The sequence below is a fragment of the Pongo pygmaeus genome, chromosome X, assembly GCF_028885625.2.
Source record: "Pongo pygmaeus isolate AG05252 chromosome X, NHGRI_mPonPyg2-v2.0_pri, whole genome shotgun sequence".
NCBI lineage: Eukaryota > Metazoa > Chordata > Mammalia > Primates > Hominidae > Pongo > Pongo pygmaeus.
The window spans coordinates 20261837-20286593 of record NC_072396.2 but is presented as its reverse complement, the minus strand read 5'-3'; the positions used below and the strand labels follow the sequence as shown (position 1 = coordinate 20286593).

The window sequence follows — 24757 nt, the reverse complement described above, 5'->3', positions numbered from 1 at the left end:
TGGGATACTGAGAAGTATACAATTTTCATGTAAGAGGGGGGTAGGGAAAAATAGTTATTTATGCCTTTGTCTGGCTCGGTGAATCTGCTTTTTTTTTTTTTTTTGACATAAGATAATATAGACAAATGGGGCAGAGGAAAAATGCAGGGAATCTGTGTTTTTACATAAGATAACATAGACAAAATGGGGCAGGAGAACAATCAGATATGCATTTGTGTCTGGTGAGCAGGGGGCGACTGCACCTGTAAAGATAAGCTATCAATTTACATTGCCATGGCGAAATCTTAAGAGAAACACCTTAGGGTAAAGACCTTGGAGCTCACTAGGAATTTCCTTGTGGGTAAAATATGGGGTAGGCATGTAGTTTTTCATCTTGTAGCCATTGTATTCAGGAACCAAAAGGGGAGGCAGGTTTGCATGACCCAGTTCCCAGCTTGACTTTTTCCTTTAGCTTAGTGATTTTGGGACCCTAGGATTTAGTTTCCGTTCACACTTGTTTGCAAAAAAAAAAAAAAAAAAAAAAAAAAAAAAAAAAGCAGTCAATAGTTTAATGATCAGGAAATAGTAAACATATTTAAATTACTCAATGTTTAAGTTAATTAAAATTTTGAATAGCTAACACAGGCGTATGGTGCCAGCTAAAAGGGACAAAATATATGCTTTCCCTGTCCCTTGGCCACCTGGTTCCCCTCCCTGGAGGCAGCCTCAGTTATCAGTTTATTGTGTGTGGCTTCTGTATTACACACAGAGGCGTACATACAAATGTACACAAATGCTAGCATACGTTAGGCTTTTTTTTTTTTTTTTTTTTTTTTTAACCTAGCAACATGTCTTGGTGATTGTCTTTCTTGGTACATACAGACTGACTTCAGTATTGGAGAGAGTTGCATGGGATTGATTTATGGCCATTCATCAGCTGCTCTCTACTGATACACATTTATGTTCTTTCAGTCTTTTGCTAATTTAAGCAATGGCATAACGATTAATCTTGTACATATGCTGTTTTGCACGTGTACAAGTATATTTGTAGTTTAAATTCCTAGGAGTAGAAATACTGAGTCAAAAGGCACAGACATTTAAATTTTTGATAGACAGTTGTCAAGTTGCTTCCCACAGAGGTTGTACAAATTTATTTATCAATTTATCCTCTACTTAGAAAGTATGTGAGGCTCTCCTTCCCTACACCCTTGCTGACATTATCAATTTTTTTAATTGTTGACAATCTGACAGATAAAAATATCTCATTGTAATTTAAAAATTAGGTACATCCCTCCCTAAACTGTCAAATTCTGGAGAGGTTTGTTCTTGGGGTCCTCATAGCCCGCATTCTTTGAGAGGACCAGCTGTGTGCCAGGCACTATGCCACATGCTGTGAAAACAGACAGTATTCTAAGAGAGCCAGATTCTAGTGCGAGGACACATGTAAACATTATTATAATACAGTGTGTAAATGCTACAATTCTAGGTATGAGAAAATAGCCAGAATGATACAGGGTCCTTCTGTGTACTGAGCACTGTCAGGCACCATTGTACAGGAATACCACTGTAATTTTCATTTCTCTCGTTGTAGCAGGACAAGCCACAGACAAAACTCCTCAGACACCGAGTTAAAGAAGGAAGTGGTTTATTCAGCCAGGAGCATTGGCAAGACTCCTGTCTCAGGAGCCGAGCTCCCCGAGTGAGCAATTCCTGTCCCTTTTAAGGGCTCACAACTCTAAGGGGGTCTGCGTGAGAGGGTCATGATTGATTTGAGCAAGCAGGGGGTACGTGACTGGGGACTGTATGCACCGGTAATCAGAACGAAACAGAACAGGACAGAGATTTTTACAATGCCTTTTCATACAATGTCTGGAATCTATAGATAACATAACCGGTTAGGTCAGGGGTCGATCTTTAACTACCAGGCTTAGGTCAGGCAGGCCCAGGCCTAGTTTCAGGTCTGGTTCCCAGGCGCCAGGCTACCTGACATTAGTTTCGCTTCTCTTTCTTTTTCTGAGTATAAAACGGTATAAAACAATTTGAGAGGGTCTGTCTCTCTTCTCTCATCGTGAATGCAGTTAAGCATCTTGTTGTATGTTTGAGTCACTTTTTTCTTTTTTATGTGACCTGTCCTTTGCTATTTTTTTGTTGGGTTATTAATCTTTTGCTGATACTTTGTAGAAGGAGCTCTCTTTATAGAAGAGGCAACATTCCCCCAGTTTGTCTTTTGTCTTCGTCGATGAATTTTGTTGTTGTTGTTGTTTGCTATGTTATATTCTTAGTTTTCTGTAATTTATTTTTATTTATTTATTTATTTATTTTGAGACAGAGTCTCACCCTGTCGCCCAGGCTGGAGTCCGATGGCACAATCTTGGCTCATTGCAACCTCCGCCTCCTGGGTTCAAGCGATTCTCCTGCCTCTGCCTCCTAAGTAGCTAGGATTACAGGCACGTGCCACCACACCCTGATAATTTTTTGTATCTTTAGTAGAGGCAGGGTTTCACCATGTTGGCCAGACTGGTCTCAAACTCCTGACCTCGTGATCTGCCTGCCTGGCCTCCCAAAGTGCTGGGATTACAGACGTGAGCCACTGTGCCCGCCATTCTGTAATTTATTGACCCTTTCTTTTCCAGCTTCTAAATTCTGTGTCAGAGTGTTAAATTATCTTTGCCTTTCTGAGATTGTAGAAACATTCTTTATTTTCTTCTAGTGCTTTAAAGGTTTAATTTTTAAATGAGTAAATTCATTTTGAATGTCTAATATTCCCAGTTAAATAAAGAAATAAGTATTGCTTGTTTTTTTAAAAAAGTTAGGGACTACATGAATTTTCTTACTGTATCATCTTCTTCCTTCTGCTCCTAAGCCTGATCTGCATCTTTTAAGGTGAGAAGTTGATAGTGATCCAGCCGTATCTTTATAGGGATGATACAGATCTCCATGTTGTTGCAGCTTTGGGCTCAATTGAGAATATTCTGCTTCTGATCACTTGAGGTCAGGAGTTTGAGACCAGCCTGGCCAACATGGTGAAACTGGGTCTTTACTAAAAATACAAAAATTAGCTGGATGTGGTGGTGGGTGCCTGTAATCCTAGCTACTAGGCAGACTGAGACAGGAGAATCGCTTGAACCCAAGAGGCAGAGGTTATGACAGAGCAAGACTCCTCCCTACGCCCCACCAAAAAAAAAGAAAATACTCTACTTCATCTGTAGACAGCCATCTTGCCCATAACACTCTACTAAATTGGCCATTCATCTGATAGATATTTTTAAGTGTCCAAACTGGTTGATATTGACACCCTTTGATCCAGTGGTAATAATCTAGATGTTTAGTGGGGTGTGGGCAAACATAAAGGCACCAACTGTCATGCAAGTAATTACACTGTACATCAGGAAGCAACGTTATCTCTTTGGGACACAAAGGTAGTCGTTCTCATTTTTGTCCAGTATCTATTACTTGTTGTGGTCTTTATAGTGTTCATCCCTTTCCTGAAGGTCAAGAGCTTCTTGCCCTTGTTCTCATGTTCTTGTTATTTTCTTATTCGTGTTATCAGTGATTCTTGGGAGATAATACTGCAAGTATATGATATTGCAAATATGCAGTTAAAGATTGACGTAGAACATGGTAATAGACCTGTTACATTTCTTGAAATTTCCTTGTTAGCTTTGAGCTGAAAATACCATCAGAATATTTATGAGTATATATCAAAGCACTTTTCTGAGCATCAGCATAGTTTTTAAGTATGAGAAAGCCATTGTGGTGTGAGACATCAACGTGGTTTCGCTATGTAATTTTAGGGCAAATTATGAAATATGTAAAGCATATAACAAATACCTATGTGCCCACCACCCTTGCTTTATTAAATCCTCATATTTTGCCATATTTACTTTATGTATTTTTTTCTTCTTTACAGTTCTCTCTAGTGAAGTTGGTGCACTTGGTGGTTTGATAGCATGGGTATTTTCTTTTATTGTGGTAATCAGATATATTTTTTAAAGAAACAGAATCTGATAGCTACAGCTGAAGCTCCCCTTGGTAGTCTGCCATATTCTCAGAATACTTGCTGTGTCTTCCCAGGTGTTCTGAGACAGATCAGCCTTCTGTGAAGAGAGCCAAATACTGGGAAGGCACAGTCTCTGCACGAAGGGAACATACTCACGGGGCAGCTGTTCCTCAAAATTGCCTTTTGCGTGGGGCGGGGTGGGGTCAGGGGAGAGATATGCATGTTGGGGAACAATGTGCTATTCTAGGATTCTGTGTCTATTCAAAGCTCTCTTGATCAGTAGACTTGGTAAAAGTGTTTGTTTTTAGTGATTTTTTAAAATCTCCTGCCAGTGGTAATTTTGCAAAATGGTTTTCTATGAACTAGTGCAGGGGGCACAGCTGTGATCCCGCAGCCACGTCTGGGTCTAAAGGAAGCCTTTCCTGCAGAAAAAAATAGAGCAGGACTGAGGGCAGGCTGATGAATGATGTCTGTTTCCCCTGCCCTGCTTCCACCCTAAGCCAAGGGGGCTCTGCCCAACCTCACTCAGCTCTTCAAATGCAGAGAGAAGTACCAGGACCAGCATTCTGGGCAGGTCAGGGTGGTGCCCAGCTTTCCCTGGTGTCTGTGGCACCAGCCTGCTCTGTGTGCCAATACTGTTGGTGACAGGAGAGAGGGAAATCTGGCAAGATAGGGGGAAAACAGCTGAGGTGGAGAACAAGGATGCCCTCTTGGAAACAGATCCATTCATCTGATTGGATAGGTGAGATGAGGCACACATGGCTCACCCACTCCATAGGGTGCATCTGGCACATTCCGACCACCTGCCCCATTGATGTTGATCCCAGAAAACATCTCACCACCTGAGATGAACATTAAAATACCCAAGCACTAGCTTTGTGTATTTCTGGCCTCCTAGGACAAAATATCAGCACATTTCAATTTAAAAGAATCAGTCTTCTTTCAGTTTAAGCATTTGTGGTGTTCTTTTAAATTGAAATTGCATGCAGTAAAGTGCAGAGGTCTTAGAAGTACAGTTCAATGAATATTTTGGTCTATGTACACCTGTGTAACCATCACCCAGACCTCGTTAGAGGACATTTTCATCCTCCCAGGAGAATCCCTGGTATGCCTCCCCGGTATGCCTCCCCAAGGGTAACTGCTGTTCTGAGATATCTCACCAATGATTAATTTTGCCTATTGTTGGGTTTCACATAATTGGAATCATACAGTACATAATCTTTTATATCTGGCTTCTGTCATTCAACATTATGACTGTGAATTTCATCTGTGTTGTTATGTATAGTTCTTTTTAAAATAGTATTTGCTATTTAATAATGAGAGTAGATAATCAATTTGTATACTACTCTCTAATTCACTCTTTGATCCTGAAGACACCTCTCAGATGGTGTGTTTGTTGTTAGACCTCTTTTACAGATGACAAAAGGGCTGCATAGAGACTTTAAGTATTGCCCCCAAGGTCACAACCTCTGATAAATGATGACGTCAGTACTAGTTCTGGTTTTCTGATGCACAGCATCATTCTCCATTCATGGTGAAGCCTGTGCCTTAAACTGTGTTATGAATGGTGAAAGAAGTAAAGGATGAAAGGAGGGAGGGGCCCCCAAAATGATCATATTTTGGTATTTTACTGTGTAGTGTTTTGGTGACAGACTGACCAGTTAATTTGAAGGAGTTAACACTGAACCCAGCCAACTCACCAGTACCTGTAAAGTATGAAACGGGTGGTGAGGGAGAAGAGAAAAGAGGTAGCCAACTTGGCTCAGCAACCAGCCAGATCCAGGCAACGCAGCTTATCAGAAAGCAGACCATCCTAGCATAGCTCGCAGTTGCATGCACATCATCTGTTTGCCCGGTGAGGCTGCTGTTTGCAGGCCGCTGAATGTGTCATGAATTTTTGCCAGAGTGGCATTATTGGGGCTTTTTGGTCTCTGAATGTGGGTGAGCCATCCCAGGCTCTGTTTGGTACAGTGCTTTTGGGAAGGGAATGGTGTGAGTTCTCTTCCTTTTCTCAAGTGGTCCTTGAGACACAGCTGAAGCGTCCTTGCAGCATTGATATCTTATTGATGGCCTCGGTTTTATTGTACATGCTGAGTTTCCATTGTTAAGAGATCAGATTTGAGATAAAGAGAAGTTGGGTTTCTTTTGCTTTCTGAAGAGGTTTGCTGATACCCTGTCTGTTCTATATTGTCTTTAAGCAAGCAAAATCATTGCTGATTTATATATGTGGGCAGTTATGTATGCATTTCCATAAGCCTTCATGGCCTGTAATTCTGGCCCAGGGTGTGGCCTCTACTACTGAGATTATAGGACCTAGGTTCTTAAGAAATGGCAAAAAACACAGGCCTGATGGTCAGAAAGTTGCAATTAAAGACGGGAGTCTAGGAACCCCCGGTCCCAGGAAATCCAGAGTCCCATGACCTGGATCAGAACCTCGGAGAGCTCCATGTACATGGCTGTTGGCAGCTATACAGAGGCAGGAGTTGCTCTAGTTCCAAGCCAACCCTCCTCTGCAGGAAGGAGCTCTTCTATGTGGATGGATAATAAGGGACTTCAAAGATTTGGGCCTCAATAGTCTTGGGCTTTATAGGTAAGGCAATCTGTTACATCACTTAATTGTGGAGGGAAGCTAAGATTTCCACTGGAGCCACAGGCTGAGTGGTTTTGAGTCTCCCTCCTATAGTCATGCCACTGGTTCTTCTTAGGAGGTGAGATGTACTAGGAGAGCTCTGCCTAGAAGGCTCAGAGTTTGGTCTCATGGCCAGCTCTGCCCCTTGCTAGCTTTGTGTCCTTCATCTGATCTTGCATCGTCTCTGACTGGGTCTCATTATTCTTATGTATAAAAATATACGTTTGGCAAAATCAGTTTTTTTTTTTTTCCTGACAGTGTTGTTGTTAGGAACAAGTGAAAAAATAGCTGCTAAAGCACTTTAATTTATAAGCCTTTGCCAGTGTACAGTTGTATCATTGCTAGCATCATCACCTATTTTTAGAGCCTGTGGATAGGAATCCATGACGTCAGGATTCTGTGAACATAAGGTGTTGTCCAAGCAGTGCACCACCCCCCAGCTTATATTTGCATGGTAATTGGTTCTGTGGGGTCAGCATGCATGTCAGATATTTTTAGCCAGAAGCAAGTACACAGGGACTTGTGGTTTGCTGTTCAATTTGAAAAGTGTTTGAATGAAAGCTTGTCCTGTGGTCTTTTGGAAGTAACTGGAGATTTCTGTAGGGACTGACAAGAACAGCAGACATTTGAGTGTCCATTATGCAGAGGCTAAACTGGGAGGGGAGAGATTGGAGGCAGGAAGACATGATTATAATCCCGGCAGTACTCCAGGAAAGAGTGGTTAAGAGATGAGCTCTCGCCTGTAATCCCAGCATTTTGGGAGGCCAAGGTGGGTAGATTACTTGAGGTCAGGAGCTTGAGACCAGTCTGGCCAACATGGCGAAACTCTGTCTCTACTAAAAAATACAAAAATTAGCTGGGTGAGGTGGCACATGCCTGTAATCCCAGCTATTCGGGAGGCTGAGACATGACCATTGCCTGAACCCGGAAGTGGAGGTTGCAGTGAACTGAGATCACGCCATTGTACTCCAGCCTGGGCAACAGAGTGAGACTGTCTCAAAAGAAAAAAAAATGAGAGAGATGAGCTCTGAAGTTAGACAGGTTGAGTTCCAATCCTGGCTCCTACTTGTTTGACCTTGAGCAAGTTTGCTTAGCCCCCTGGGTCTTGGTGTGTGTGTGTCTGAGTAGGGCTATAGTGTAGATTAAAAGTTGCAGTCCAGGTGAAGCTCTTAGAGCAGGGTTTGGCACATGGTAAGCACTCAGATGTTAGCTGCTATTCATGTGGGAGTCTTTTATTCATTTTATTGTGGTAATATATGTAACATAAAATTTACCATTTTAGTTATTTTAAGTGTACAGTCAGTAGCATTAATTATGTTAGAATGTTGTGCAACTATCTGTACTATCTATGTCCAAAACATTTTCACTACTACAAAGAGAACCCTTTAACTATCAAACAATAACTCCCCATTCTGCCTCTCCCAACCTTTCAGGTAACCTCTAATCTACTTTCTATCTCTATGAATTTGCCTATTCTACATATTTCATGTAAGTGGACTCATACAATGTTTGTCCCTTTGTGTGTTTTATTTCACTTAGCATAATGTTTTCTAGGTTCATCCATGTTGTAGCATGTATCAGAACTTTATTCCTTTTCGAGGCTGTATAATATTCCATTTCGTGGGTATACCATATCTTGTTTATCCATTCATCTTTTAATGGACACTTGGGTTATTTCCTTCTTTTGGCTATTATGTATAAAGTTGCAGTAAACACTGGCATACAAGTTTGCCTTGGGGGCAAAGCTTTCAATTCTGCTGGGGTCCCTGCTTTCAATGCTTTTAAGTATATACCTAGAAGTGGAATTGCTGGATCATATGGTAATTCTATATTTAACTTTCTAAGGAGCTGCCATACTGTTTTCCACAGCAGCTGCCCTATTTTACATTCCCATTAGCAATATACAAAGATTCCAGTTTCTCCACATCCTCATCAACACTTGTTTTCTTTTAAAATTCTAGCCATCCTAGTAGGTACGACAGGGTATTTCATTGTGGTTTTCATTTGCATTTCCCTAATGACTAATGATGTTGAACATCTTGTCACATGCTCATTAGCCACTTGTATGTTTTCTTTGGAGAAATGTCTATTCAAGTCCTTTGCTTGGCATTTATATTTTTTTCCCTTTATGTTTTTAAGATACTACAGGAGGACAAAAAAGAAACAGATTGAGAAAGTAGATGCAGCCAGACTGGGCGACTGCTTAGATAGGGGGATAATACTGAATTTTCTACTCTGGGTAATTGGGTGGATGATGGGGTACCAAAGAAGACAGGCTGCCCTTTCCTGGGAGAAGGGGCAGGTTGGAGAAAAGGTATTGGCTTTGGGTGGGGCTGCACTGAGCCTGGGTGTTATCCAGGTGGGGAGCCTATAGAATTAACTGCCACGGCCATGTGTCCAATTGGTTTCTCTGAAAAAAATGCAAGACATATTTTAGGTTTTGTCTCCTCCCTGCTTCCACCTAAAGAAGCAACTTAAGCAATTCACTTATCATTCAGCTTCTCTATTTGGCAAATGTAAACAATTACTGGGGAAACAATGGAATCTGGAATTTATGGGCCAGCCTCTCTCCTGGTGCCAGTTTCTCAGCGCTTCAGCACCTGCTCTTGATCAAACCCAGTCCTTCCTAGCCAGCTGCTCCCCACGTGCTGCTCTGAAGCATTGGGGAGTAGGGGTGAGCCTTCTTGAGAACCATGGCTTCTGAGGCTTTCTCCAGGGACCACCCCAGCCTCACAATGCTGGCGCTGCTTCTCCCACCCTTCCCCGGCTGCATGCCATTAGCAGTTAGTGCTAAGTAGACACTTGCTATGTCGTCCTCAACCCACTGACTTTCTCTGAGTTACTCCTTGGCAAAGTTCGGTCTTGTGCTCTGTTGTGTTACTGCATCACGTTGTGTCTAGGTGGGGAATTTGCGCGTGCACAGTCATACCCACACTGCGATGGAAAATGAGGTTTGAGCAACTGTTCTTCCCCCAGAGAAGCAACCGGTGAGGAAATGAGCCCACTTGGTGGCTTGTCTTTACTTTCAGAGCCATAGCAGGCTGGCAGCCATCACCAAGTTAGCATCCTGTCATGTGGCTCAGGCGGGCAGTGTTTGTAGATTGTCCCCTGATGCCATCTGCCTGTGAGGCTACAGGAACCCCCAGCAACTGCTGCTCTAGCAGGTGCTGGGGCTTCTGAGGTAGGTGTCCGTGTACATATATTCAAGCACACACAGCTTTGTGTGGTGTGCAGAGGTGCCGGTGTTGGGCTAGAGCTGAGCTTCGCCTAGTTAGGCCTCTGGGACGCCAGTTGAAACACTCAACCTAGCAAAGCGCCAGCCCCAGTTGTTGGTTTCCGGTGGGGCCCTGGTGAGGGAGGAAGAGAGGGTGAGGCTGCTGTGAACAGAGTCAGCAACTGGGGAATTGGATATGGTAACTAACACGCTCTTGAGTGTGCAGGAAGCTGCGGGGAGTGGCATTGTTTTGACAAACTTTTGTTGCTTTCTTTCTGCCTCTGCCCTCTGCTCGGGCCTAATCATGGCCCTCTACCTAATTTGGCATCTCTGTTCCTTCCGGGGGGAGCCTATCCCCGTTTCTTACCTCATGGGCTCTTTTTAAGGAATGCATTCCTCATCTTTGAGCTCTTCCTGCCATTCAGCCATGCTTTGGGTCAGCCCCTAAGCTTTCACTTTTCCCCAAGTTACTGTGATTATGGATTCAGACAAGCCTAGAAAATCCTTACTCCTTTGGGGGGAATTCCTGTATACAGACTTATTATACTTTGTGAGTCACTATTATCTTGGTCTATTAATGCTTTTTAAAACAATTATGTAAATTATTAAAGCAATTTGAAATAATTATATTAGCCATCAGATTTTAGAAATCTAGATCTTAATGGAGCTTTGATTAAGAGTCTACCTAGAGCAGGGATCAGCGAACTTTTTCTGTAAAGGGCCAGATATTTTCGACTTTGATCTCTGTTGCAACTACTCAGTTCCGCTGGTGTAGCATGAAAGCAGCTGTACAAAATCCTTAAATGCATGAGTATAGTTGTGTTCTAGTGAAACTTTCTTTACAAAAGTGAGTGGTGAGCTTTCATTTGCTGACCCCTGATCTAGAGTGAGTGATAAGCCATCCTTATTTTTTTTCTTTGTCAAGAGTTGAAAAGCCAGAGGAACTTGATGACTGTAAATGCATTAGAATCATCTTCTTTTGGGTTTAGTATCCTTGTGAGCACAATGGTAATTTGGGAATATGCTTCTTTAAATCTCTGTTGAGAAGAAGATAAATCAGAAGGCTTTTTAAGGGGGTGAGTCTGCTTGGCCAAAGCTTGTCATTGTTTAACAAGAACAGGCTGTTACTTAGAGCTGTATGGTGGCTTTTATGTTTCACTCATTCTCTTTATAGTCACATGGAATGGCCATAGTTACATAAGGTCGCCTCACCATACTGGGGCTTATTCCACTTTATAGGACCAGGTGCTTTTCTAATAAATGTAAGAAAACTACAAAAATATATGGAAAATGGTGTTTTTAAAACATGATGTTATGCTAAGTTGGCATTGCTATCGTTCATTTCCAGAAAGATGAAGCTTAAGATAGTCCAAGAGGCATTCTAAAGTTTCAAACTATAATCTTGTTTTCCTTTTATCTGTCCTCACAGGAAATAAAGAAAGAGATGAAGAAAGACCCTCTCACCAACAAAGCTCCAGAAAAGCCCCTGCATGAAGTGCCCAGTGGAAACTCTTTGCTGTCTTCTGAAACGATTTTAAGAACCAATAAGAGAGGTATGGAAAAGGAAAAGAGGTTCCCTCCCTGCACACAAACAAAAGCTGGAAACTTCTGGTGAACTGTGTCAAACTTTATATTGCTGAAAAATTGAATAGAGTTTGTCCTTTTGGTTTTTGGTATATATTTTGGATACACACATACACACTTGGCAAGTGACTATATGTATAGTAACTGTAATAAAGGGAACTAATAAAAATATTTTTTGACAGTGGGAAAGTGGACTACATTTGTAAATGATGATTTTTCTGGGGCTTTAGATTTCACTTTCATATCTATTTTTATGGATGAAAGGTGAATTTAGAGAATGCTGTGGTGCAGGCCTGAGCAGTGTGTCTGACCACACTGTCCTTTTAATTTAAGGCAAACCTTATCAAGTTATTTCTCTCTCCAACTGCCAGGCTCCCTAGCGCAGACCCTGACTCTCTGAGTTTGTGAGGCAGAATGTGCAAAGATGTAGCTAACACATCTGTCTGACCAGAAGACCTTTAGCAATCTTGTTTTCTCTCTTTTGAGACCTCAAGGCAGATTTTCAGGTATCAGCTTGTTGGAGTTTTGTTTTTTCTCCCATCCCCTCTTGGTAATAATTGTTTGAAATAATGTGAGAGAGAATAGAAGACTGCAGAGACGACCCCACTCAATTTTATACTGTGGGCACACTAGGGTCCCTCCGTTTTTCCCGACCTTGGACCAGCCAGGGCACATGCTGAGCATGCCTGTAGGTTAGCGCTTGGCTGCCAGCTTTTAGTGGGCTTATTACTTCCTTAAAGAGAAATAGAGAGCTGTTCGAAAGCAGGCACAGGAACTAGATTAGCAAAGGGTTCCATTAACCAGAAAAAAAGAAGGCAAGTTTATAACCGTGGGGAGGAAGAACAGCTAATCTTTCATAAAATTTAGACAGGATAAGAATTTGTCCAGTAAACTGCCCATTGATCATAGCTTTGTGCCTCTCTTCCTTCCTGTCTCTTCCTCCCTGTCTCTTCCTCTACTGCCTCCAGCTGCCCTGGGTTACATTTCCCTTTTTGAATTATTCAGATCAAATATTGGCTGGAGGCCCACGTTGGTTAGCAGCTATAGGATTTTCTTTCTTTTCTCGTTTTGTTAAATTCATCCTACCAAAGCAGGGGATTTCCCATTTTAAGAATTAAGTGCCCTTTGCTGTAAAACTACAGTCTTGCCCAAAAGTGCCTCCTGCATTCTTGCAAATAAGCTCTCAAACTCCTGAGACCTGCATTCATTGGATTTGGTGAGCTAGAGTTCAGTGTGTGTTCTTTCTGCACTTCCAAACCAACGAGAAGGAGCCCTCCCATTCCTCCACCTGCCTCTTGGGTCCGTGGGCACGGCAATTACATGCCTGTTGACCAGCGGCAAGGCCTCTTTGGCCAGCCCTGGTTTTTGTCAAGTCAATAAGAGATTTAAAGTAATTAATTAATTTAACAAGATAAGGAATTAATTAAGGAATTGAGGTAATTATTTGGATGAGTTTAGCAAAATTACCTGAGAACTTTAAATCAACGAAGGAATAAAATTTTTCAGATGATTATCTCTTCACGATTGAAAATCTGGCCTCTGAGTTCCCCTATGGAATTTTTCATTCACCAAAAATTGGAATGCAGAGGGATGCCTTACTGCCTTACATTCCATTTTGAAAGCCTTCTGCCTTGGACCTGCAGCCTGGTTATGGCCAACCTTTCATTCTGAGGCATTTTATATGTGGAATCTGCCGGTGGTTGTGGGACCTGAGTACACGGAGGCATTCTGTAAATATGAAGTCTATAACAAATCATCTTCATTCTGTCCGAGGCTTCACCCTGACCTCCTGGGTCACCTGGGCCTAACATAAATTTCCAGCTGAAGGGAAGCATTGTGTACCAGGCCCAGGGCTGCCTCTGGCCCTCCCCCACCCGTCAAGACTACCAGTATTCTGCTACCCCTTATAATAAACAGCGGGGGTAGATTGATTGGCCTTGTCAGGCCAGATAAATAGTTCATTGTACTGAGCTCAAAAGCTACATTTTTTTCCCACCCAAAATCAATGAAAAAAACACTTTTTTCCTCCCTTAAAACAAGGATCAGAGGCTAAATCTGTGGGATGATTCTAGTTACTTGTAAACACTTCGGTCCAACTAATTTTTAAAGTTTTATGAGTTACCATAAGTGACTGAAGGGGCCTCCTCGCCCTTTGTTTCCATCATCAAGCTTTGTCTCCAGCAACCTTTCGGATGTTTTGGTCTATTACTGTTGTTGTGGCTATTAGGGAAGGAAGTTGCTTTCAGGATTTATTAACAGCCTGCTTTGATTCGCTAACATGGGATCTTAGAGGATGTGAGTTGAGTCCACCTTGTGATTCAGTCTTGGACCCTTGTAAGGATTTAATAGAACGAACACAAGTTCTCTTCCTTCAACTTGATCAAAGATGAGATGACTGTTTTCTGTATATGGACCTTATCATTTGATACATGCTTGAAGTTGGTTTAATAATGAAAGATTGACATCTATTTCTATCATGAGTCTGAAACTTAACCACTTCATTGGGTCCTGAACTTGAGATAGTCCTAGCTGAAGAAGTTTGCCCAATTGTGTCCAGCTGTTTTTGCATCTTGTGACATGCCTCACTTTGCAGCAACTGCAAACAGGTAGTAGTCCCTCACATTGTGGGATGAGCTCACCTTCCCCAGACGCCTGCATAAGGTCAGAAGACATCTTGGGTTTGAAGGAAGCTATTCATAGCCTTGAGAAAAAGCCAGGGCTATGGAAACCTTAGTTTGGGGACTGATTAGTTTCACTTTTCAGCTTTAACGTTTGCAAACGTCTGCAGAGTTGATTTAGGGGGTACTGGAATGACTCCATGGGCTTTTTTTTTTTTTCTTTCTTTCTTTCTTTCTTTTTTTTTGAAACGGTCTCACTCTGACACCCAGGCTCTCACTCTGACATCCAGGCTGGAGTGCAGTGGCGCGATCATGGCTCACTGCAGCCTCGACCTCCCCAGGCTCAGGTGATCCTCCCACCTCAGCCTCCTGAGTAGCTGGGACTACAAGGTACGAGCTACCACACCTGGCTAATTTACTGATTTTTTGTAGAGCTGGGGTTTTGCCATGTTGCCTGGCTAGTCTTGAACGCCTGGGCTCAAGCAAGCCTCCTACCCCAGCCTCCCAGAGCACTGGGATTACAGGTATAAGCCACTGTGACTGGCTGGCTTTTCATTTGAGAAGATGATGTGACTGGAATTGAGAGAGAGAAAGTACGTCCTCCCAGCTGACTTGGCAGCCAATGGCTATACATTCTGGCATTAGAACCTTAGGGGCACTTGTGTCTGTGCCCACTTCTGGCCATTTCTGTAGTCCTTACCTGAGTCACAGTGAAAGAGCTTCCTGCTTAAAACAAGCCTTTCCTGAGGAATAAGAAGTCATTTTTCATTTAAACTTGCAGCATGGATGTTGTATGTTCTGAAGTTATCCCAGACTCCAGTATATTGATGAGTTAAGCCAGAAAATGTGAAAACTTTACTTGGAGCCAAATGTCATTCTCTTGATGAACCAGACAGAAAAGAGTTGTATGTTTTCTTCAAAGAATGATTTATCCTTTTGTTCCTTCTATCATTAAACCCATAAAAGAGAATGATGGGCCCTCCTAAATTGGAGCATTGATATATAGAGACTTTTTTAAAAAAGCATTCAAATGCCAAGATTGTGCCACTCCAGCCTGGGCAACAAGAGTGAAACTCCATCTCAAAAAACAAACAAACAAACAAACAAAAAAACGCATTCAAATGTTGAGTTTAGAAGAAAAATTGAATAAAACGGAAGTTTGAACAGTTAGCAAATATCCTAAATAGGTTCTTGAAAATGAACAGTGGATTTTTGTCCATTTGAATATAGACTCTTATCTACTTGAATTAAAAATGAAATAAATCAAGCTGGACACAGTGGCTCATTCCTGTAATGCCAGCATTCTGGGAGGCTGAGGTGAGAGGATTGCTTGAGCCCAGGAGCTCAAGACCAGCCTGGGCAACATAGCAAGACCCCATCTCTAAAAAAATAAAACAATTAGCTGGGTGTGGTGGCATGCACCTGTAGTCCTAGCTACTCAAGAGGCTGAGGTGGGAGAATCACTTAAGCCCAGAAGGTCGAGGCTGCAGTGAGCTGTGATAGTGCCACTGCACTCCAGCCTGGGTGCCAGAGTGAGACCCTATCTCAAAACAAAAAACAACAACAAAAAAGAAAAAATTATTTGATCCTTAGAAGGATTTCCTGGTTAACTTTATTCATGTGATCAGTTAAGTATCCAGGCTGTCATCAATACCCTGCTGGCCCGTGTGAGGACCAGGTTCCATCTCAGGGTTCTCGTTTGCATTATTAACAGTGCATGCAGAGAAGATGTATCTCTGCCTCTCTCTGAACCTCTCCTGTTGCCTGGAATTTTGGACATTGTTCCTTCCTCACTTTTTGGTAGACACCCACGAACATTCAATAGTGCATGTTTAGTGCATGCCTACTATGCACCTGCCCCTGTGCTTGGTAATGGGGCAGATAAAGACTGGAAAAACACCAGCCAGTCCTGCCTGCAAGTAACTCAGTCTGTTGTATCCCTTGGGAAACGTTGAGAAAGTGCTGCACGTTTCTTATATCATTTTGATGGCAAGGTGGGGATGTGTCTTGTATTTACTTCTGTCATTCTGAATGTGAAGCCACTCCGTGGGTTTCTGGTTGGCTTTATATGTCCTTGTTTCTATTTCCAGTTTATCATGAATTCAGTGTTTGGTAAGTCTCTATTGTATTTTGCACATTTACTATTTTTTGCTATATTATTATGCTCTCCTGATACAAAATGTATTTTATAGTCATCTTTTTAAGTCGCTCTGCTACTTTGGCATCTGCCTTCCCAAAGATAAACTGCTTTTACCATCTTTATTTAAGGTTTTTTATGCATTTGCATTTTACTGCCCCTTCCAGAGATTAATGCTGAAAGATCTGACGGTTTAAAAGATGTTATTTGTAACAGGTCTAGCTCTGATGCTACGAGGTGAGATCGTCTGTCTCATGAGATTCAAGTTAAGATGGGGGAGGGTTGCTCTCTGAATTGATATGTGGATATGACTGATTGTAGAACATTGCTCTGTGGGTTCATTTCTGGTGTGTTTAATCCTTCAGACAGGTTCCATTCAAAAGTTTTCCTTAACAGAGGGATCAACGGCTGCTCTTCCTCTGATGACACACTGTTGCTTTAAAAGTTAGTGCAGAAGTTCTTCCACATTAACATGGGCCTCGTGTTTACCACACGGAAGGGCTCTCCATTTTGGTCTGCTACCTGTAGCTGACAGAAGATTGCTTAACGTTTACCTTTCTTCTCATAGTTTCAGCACTGGTCATTCCAAGCCCTAAACAGATCTAAGTGACCGCCCGTCCTTTCCCCCCTTCCCCTGAAGGGGAAACGTTTTTTCTAGCTTTTAGTGTGAGGGCCTAGAATGCTCCTCATGGCGCCAGGGCGGTGGCGTGGATCTTGATAGGCCGTGAGCTCTTTGGCAGAAATGAAACTGTAAACAAAGGATGGAAAAAAGTATGTCCTTAATAAAGAAAATGTCAACCTCTTTGGTTTGCCAGTGGTTTGTTGTTTAAGGTAAATGTGAGATCTGGGGGTTTGTTTGTAGAGATGAGACTTTGTTTCTTTCAAATTTTCTTTTGGAGAAATAAATGTGAATTCTCACCAGTTAACTGGGAATCTGAAAATGTGCCATTTGGGGTCAGACTTTTCTTTGAGTTTCAAGATTGCCTGTTTATTTGACTTAAGGAGCTGGTGTTTATGGACAGATAGAATAAGAGTTAACAGAAGACATTACTGTTGTGTAGAAGCTCTTGGCTGTCACCTGATCTGGTCTTTCCCAGGGGAAATGAAAATCTGGCGATCTGGCAGTGAATGGGGATGGATATGATACATAGTCATTCAGTAATATATACATCTGTGTGAATGTATCTGTATATGCATCTATAGTCTTATTTTCCAGTGGGCCTTCATTCTCAAAAGCTCGGGAGTCAAGAGCCTTTAAAGAAGTCTTTTAAACCAACTGATCCCTGGCTGCATTTCTGGCAAGTTTTATTGGGACACTGCGTTGTTAGCATCAGCAATTGATGTTAGAGTGTGTGTTACCCTTTTTCATGTTATTTTCTGAACCTATTGAGCCTAGAGTGAGGGGTGGTGAAATGCATGGTAAGAACTACATAGAAGGGTATAGCCATCATGTGTTGCGATTATGTGTGGGTCATTGATAAAATTGGTTTTTAGATTTTTTTTTTCTGTTATGTTTAATCTCCTTTCTATCTCTGTGTCTTCTGATTTCAAGGCATTAACACTAATGAGTCTCCCATGGGTTAGTCGTGGGTTTAAGACTCCCGCCATACTCCTGGGGTGTCCGCCCAAATCCACCCAGAGGACAAGCCATGAAGTGGGTTTGTGGTGGTGGCTCCACCTGGTGGCTCTCCTAGGAAGCTCCTCTTTCTGCCCACCTTTTCCTTCTCCTTGGGAGAATCTTGATGGAGGATGCCTTTGATTCCTCGGACTCAGTGTTCACTATTTGTGCAATTCCATCCCAGACCCATGGCTTCTCACATTACTTATGGATTTTTTTTAGCCCATTTGCTTTTTCGCCTAAGAATTGCTCTTTGAACTCATAGAATCTGTGTCCTGATCCTTGTTCTATCTGTGATACCCCTATGGACCAGGATTATTGTTCATGAGGATTTAAAAAAAAAAGGACTCCCATAGGCATGACTCTAGTTATAGATATTAATTTGGACAAAATAAAGAATCACACTGAAATCCCTGTAGGTATGTATGCCAAAATCTCCTCCTTAATAGCTCCAAGTACCCTTAACTACTTCTTCACTTTTTGTTGAACCAATTTTTCCTCAAAGGAGCAATATTTTATTACCAATGTTGTTTTCAATTGTCAGCAGGTGGTGAAAGTAAAAAGCCAACTAACTTTTTGGCTTCATTATTGTTTCATTATTGTTTGTGAATTCTCTACAGGCAGCCCCCTTCTCGCCTGGGCACAGACTGCCCCCGCTTGGTATGTCACTGAACATAAGTATTTTTGATAAATAAAAATGTCTTTTATTTAATCTCGTTATTTTTCAGTTTTTAGTTGTTGATAATATTGCAGATGTGACTTGTTTTAGCTGCATTGTGGGTCAGTCTAGGAACTTAATCACCATTTATAACTTTGCTTCTATGGGAATAATGCATTCAGCAGAGTTCCAAACTCTCTGCGTAAGGCACATGTAAGTCTTTTTTTTTTTTTTTTTTTTTTTTTTGGAGGCAGAGTCTCGCTCTTTCCCCTAGGCTGGAGTACAGTGGCATGATCTCAGCTCACTGCAACCTTCGCCACCTGGGTTCAAGCCATTCTCCTGCCTCAGCCTCCTGAATAGCTGGGATTATAGGCACCTGCCACCATGCCCGGCTAATTTTTGTATTTTTAGTAGAGATGGGGTTTCGCCATGTTGGTCAGGCTGGTCTCGAACTCCTGACCTCAAGTCATCCGCCCGCCTCGGCCTCCCAAAGTGCTGGGATTACAGGCATGAGCCACTGTGCCTGGCTGAGTCTGACGTCTTTTTTTTTTTTTTTGCATTGCTGACATGAATCCTTAAGTACCTTTGTAAAAGTCAGAGTCCGTATAATCGGTGCCCACTGAAGTTTGCTCATGTTGCAGAGGAGTTTATAATTCACACGATATAGAATGCCGGAACTGTGCAAGCTCCACACAGTACACTAGGCTCTCAGGATAGCTTTGGGTTCAATCACATCGCACCATTGTATATGGTGCTTATTTTCACAAGGCCTGAGTTGGATCTTAGTGTGCCCAAGTTTGTATGAGGCATGTCGTGAAAGTGGGTCCTATTGTATATTTCCATCTACTAGTGACGAGACCTTGCACCAAGCGTGACATGCTCAGATAGAAACCAGCCCAGCATTTCTCAGTGTGTGTTGTATGGAATTATAGCCTTTCTGACTATTCCACAAAGGAGGGATGCGGGGAGAGACAGGCAGACGAGCGGGGAGAGAAAATTGCCTCTCTGGTCAAATTTCAGCTGCAGCACTAACACCATCTTGGAGACTGACAAGCACATTAGCATAGTACAGGCTCTCAGATGGCCTATGGTAAGGAGACCTGCTTATCTTTGATCATGGAACTGCATGTTATTGAATACTAGTTAAGACTCCACTTTGGGATATGTCGGGCTTTAAGATACAGGACAAGGAGCTCTGTAAGCATCCCAAGATAATCTTCAGGTTCCACCTCTCATGGGAAATGTTTGAGTAAGTGAGTGGAGATGGTGGTGCTGGCACTCAGAGAAATGAGTGGTGAGGCTTCTTAAGCCTGTGCTGTCAAAAAACATGAGTTAGATGATGCTAGGAGAACATTCTTTGAATCTGAAACTTGAAAGCCAGTCCTTTTGGTAGTTTTTCAAGTGACAAGCTGAAAGGGAATTTTCCCTCTGATCATTTCTTGGGTCCTTGTATCTAAGAATGAGACTTAGACACATGAGTGGAAGTCCTAGTCTGGGCTTTGGCATGAAAAGCAGGCTGAGGGGACCCAACCTAACAACTGGTAAGGCCAGGGTGTTCAGGTCTACCTGGGACTTGGATCACGACGGAACCTGCGATTCCAGAGGTGGTTTTTATTATGATGACAGTCTGTACATAGTCAACATAGTCTCATTGCCTTCTCTACTTGCTTTGATTGAAAGACAGAAGTCTTAGCTTTTCTTGATACCATTAAAACACTGAACGTTTATAAAGAAGAGCCTTGTTCTTCTCTCCCTACTAGTGAAACAGGCTGGCATTTGAGTTCAAGTAATAAATCCACATGTGGGGTTGTGAGGAAAAACCACATAGCCTGCCTTTTTAGAATTCTGGAATCACAGAGTTACAGAGGTTACAGAGGGACTCACTTATTGACATCCCAGGCGAACGAACATGGAGCCTCTGCCCAGGGAATTGAAAAGGACACTCCTCGGCTCTGGCCTTAGCTAAGCCCCGCATGGGAGCCTCCTTTCCAAAGGGAAGTTTTTCTGGGTAGGGAGCTGCTAGATTAATGAAAGGTAATCAGGCCAGGTGTGATGACTTATGCCTGTAATCCCAACACTTTGGGAGGGCAAAGCTGGAGGATCTCTTAAGCCCAGGAGTTCAAGACCAGCCAGGGCAACATGGTGAGATATAGTCTCTATAAAAAATACAAAATTTAGCCGGGCATGGCAGTGTGTGCGTGTAGTCCCAGCCACTTGGGAGGCTGAAGTGGGAGGATTGTCTGAGCCTCAGAAGTGAAGGTTGCAGTGAGCTGAAATCGCACCACCGCACTCCAGCCTGGGTGACAGAGCGAGACCCCGCCTCAAAAAAAAAAAGTAATTAGAGGTAGATGATATTTAGGTGCTGGTTGCATTTGTTGCATTGTATGGGGACAGCAGCTATATTCACTTGCAGTAAACTCTGGAAAAGGGGCATTTTCTTCTAATTATGTCTGTTGATCTGTCATCACAGCCTGGTCTCTCTGATGCCATGTGAAGCCTCAGCTTAGTCTTTGGATTCTTGGTTTTTTGTGCTTCTGAAGCCTTGAGACTGTTGTACCCAAACAATGAGGACATTTCATGGCCCACCTCCCTTACTCATGATTAGGCCAACAGCGGGCCCAGCTGCAGTGCCAGGTGGGCTGCCCTCATTGTTTCAACCAGGAAGGGAAAGAGAGACCAGCCAGAAGCTTCCTCTGCATGTGCCTCTGCATGAAAAAGAGCATTTGAGGAGGACTAGCCTGCTTGTCGCATTTGTGTTTCTCTGGAGACCTGAATAGGCTCAGTGGCAGCAGGACCTTATTGCAGGGAGGATGGCTGTTGGGAGGCCCCAGACCACTCCTGCTGCACCTCCACAGCTTCTGCAGCACTTTAGACAAGTTGCAGATTCCCCCTGTGTTTCCAAGTTTCCCATTTGTAAAACAAGGAAATGCTCTTGTTAATTCCCTCAGGGCAATTGTGAAGATTAAAAATGAGTAAAGAAAATAGGTTTTGGGATAGGGAGGCAATAGAGTGAAGTGGGGTAGGGTGTCACTCACTGAATACAGTAGTAATTGCTATTAAAAGTAGTAAACTGCTAGTAAGACCCCAGAGCATTGGGAAGAAATTAGAGATTTATGGAAAATAATAAAATGTGTTTTCATGAAACAACCTGTGATCACATGCACATGGAACCTTCTCCAGGATGGACCATATGCTAGGCTGTAAAAGAAGTCTCAGTGGCCAGGCGCGGTGGCTCACGCCTATAATCCCAGCACTTTGGGAGGCTGAGGCGGGTGGATCACAAGGTCAGGAGATTGAGATCATCCTGGCTAACACAGTGAAACCCCGTCTTTATTAAAAACACAAAAAAATTAGCCGGGCATGGTGGCGGGCGCCCGTAGTCCCAGCTACTTGAAAGTCTGAGGCAGGAGAATGGCGTGAACCCGGGAGGCGGAGCTTGCAGTGAGCCGAGATTGCGCCACTACACTCCAGCCTGGGCGACTGAGCAAGACTCTGTCTCAAAAAAACAAAAACAAAAACAAACAAAAAAAAAGAGTCTCAGTAAATTTAGAAGGATTAAAATCATACGAAGTATGTTCTCCAATCACACTGGAATTAAATTAGAAATCAACAATAGAAGGAAATTGGGGAAATTCACAGTTACGTAGAAATTAAGCAGTATGCTCCTAAATAACCAATGGACCAAAGAAGAATTCACAAGGGAAATTTTAAAATACTTTCAAATTAATGAAAATGAAAACATGACATACAAAAATGTACTGCCTGTGGCTAAAGCAGTGTTTCAAGTGAAACTGACAGCTGCAAATGCCTATATACAAAAAGAAGACAGATCTCAAATTAATAGCCTTTCTACTTTAAGAAACTAGAAAAGGAAAGCAAACTAAACTCAAAGCAAGCAGAAAGAAGGAAATGATAAAGGTTACAGTGGAAATAAATGAAATAGAGAATCGAAAAACTATAGAAAATCAATGAAACAAATAGTTGATCCTTAGAAATGATCAACAAACTTGATAAACCTTATCTACACTGATCAAGAAAAAAGGAGAGAAGATTTAAGTTACTATATGAGGAATTAAAGGCGAACATCACTATCAATCTTAAGAGAAATTAAAAGGATTGTAAGGGAATAGTATGAACAACTCACCCACTGCTGGTGGAAATGTAAAATGGTACAGCCACTTTGGAAAACAGTCACCCACATGACCCAGTATTCCAGACTCTAGAAAAATGAAAACATATATGTCCACACATAACTGTACATGAATGTTCATAGCAGCATTATTCATAATAGCCAAACAGTGGCAACAACCCAGATGTCCAGCAGTGGATGAATGGCTGAACAAAATGTGGTCTATACACAAAATGGAGTATCGTAAGAAGGAATGAAGTCCTCATATATGGATGAACCTTGAAAACATTATGCTAAGTGAAAGAAGCCAGTCACCAAAGACCACATATTGTATGATTCCATTGACATGAACGTGCGGAATAAGCAAATCCCTAGAGATAGAAAGTAGATTAGTGTTTGCCTAAAGCTGAAGGTGGGAATGGAAAGTGATTTTTGGTGGGCGTGAAGTTTCTTTTTGGGGTGATAGAAATGTTCTAAAATTACACTGCTGTCATGGCTGTACAATCTTGCAGATACATAAATCCATTTAATTGTACACTTGAAATGGGTAAATTTTATGGTATGTAAATTATATCTCAATAAAGCTATTAAAAAATACAACACAAACGGGGGTTAAAATGCTATGTCTGTCTGCCTGCCTCTTTCTCTTTTATGTCCCCTACCACTAACCCCCTTCCCACAGCTGAGGGACAAGATGTGTCATTCCATTTATTCAAGTCTTTAAAATTATATATTTCTCAGCAAAGCTTTATATTTTTCTTTATTCAATCAGTTGCCTAGGAGATAGTAGGTCTGAGGGATCAAAAAGACACTGTTTTGCTAAGGGTGACCTAAATATTAGATAATCGATTTGAGAAGGGTAGAGAACTGGCTGTGGCATCCTATTGTTCATTTCTTGAGAAAAAAATGAGATTCTCTGTAAATCAAAAGCCAAACCTCTTATATTCTAAATTCTGTGCTTCGTAGAAAGAGCCTCTGCTAGAAAGGAAAGAATCCATTTATGTTTCCAATTTTTCTTGCCGTTGTCAGTAACTCTGCGTTGGCTATTTTTGCTCATAAATCTTTATTCACAGCTCTGATGATTTCTTTAGGAAAGATTTCTTAGATGTGGAATTACTGGACAAAAGTGTGTGTATATTTTATGGGACTTGGATTCATTATCAAATTGATTTCCTGAAAGCTTGCACTGATCTGTCTCACTACTAAAGTGGAGAGAGTGCTGCTTAGTGTTCTAAGCTTGAATGTCTCAGATTAATTGAGTGCTTGAACATTTTTTCTTCTGTCATTTGTTAATAATCTTTGCCCTTTATATTGAGATCCTTATTTTTTTTTTACTGGTTACTGTACTATTCCTTTGTCATTCATGGCAAATTTTGCTTCCCAATTTGTTTGCTTTTCATTTTGTTTATGATTGATTTTGATGCACAGAAATAGTAAATTTTTATGTAGATTAGTATATTGATGCTTTCTTTTGTGATTTCTCTGAATAAATTATCACCTAGCATATCTCCTTTTTTTATACTGGCTTCATTTTTTACTTCAAAATTTTAATCTGTATAGAATTTTGATGTGTAGTATGAGGTTAGCATACAAATTGATTTTTATTTTGAAATAGCCACTTTTCCAGGACCATTTATTGAATAGCCCTTCCCAGTGATTTTATGATACCTCATTTATCATATAATATTAATATATATATGAAAGTCTTTGGGCTTTCAATTCTGTACCATTAATTTGTCTTACCATTCTTAATATGGTTAACTATTATGGCTTTATAATATATTTTAATATATTGTATGGCAAGCTTTTAGCCTTCCTATCACCCTTCATTTTCAAAAAGGATTTAGTTACTCTCATTTATTTTAAAATCATGTCATCAAGTTAAAATTTTAATTTCATTCAAATTATAAGTCACTTTTAGAAGAATTAACATTTTTCTAACATTTTTGTTTAAAGCTTTGCATTGTTGCATAAACCAACTTTATGTACAAGTATATAAGTGAAAACCTTTTCTCCCCCACCTCTCCCCCCCAAACATCATAGTAGGCTAATTCTTGTAAATTAAAACATCTATCCCCTTCTGAATTCTAAACAGCTAATTCTAGTCAGCCAGTGACATGGGATGTTACTCTTTTGAGTCAAGTGTTATAGTTTTATTTGTGCAGTCTTGCTTATTGATGACGTTATTCCC

At 41.5% G+C, this 24757-nt stretch overlaps 1 protein-coding gene across 16 annotated transcripts in view; it reads left to right on the top strand.

Moving 5' to 3' along the window:
• The window catches only part of SH3KBP1 (SH3 domain containing kinase binding protein 1), a 362174-nt gene that overhangs the window by 128843 nt on the left and 208574 nt on the right, over window positions 1-24757 (top strand). For 14 of the 16 annotated variants that reach the window (XM_054471141.2, XM_054471150.2, XM_054471145.2 and 11 more), the window contains one exon: window positions 11252-11375. In XM_054471141.2, the coding sequence (XP_054327116.1) occupies window positions 11252-11375 (124 nt within the window). Of the gene's footprint in view, window positions 1-9692; window positions 9790-10353; window positions 10373-11251; window positions 11376-24757 lie in introns of those variants that run through there. The other 2 variants (XM_054471143.2, XM_054471138.2) reach the window with 2 other exon arrangements.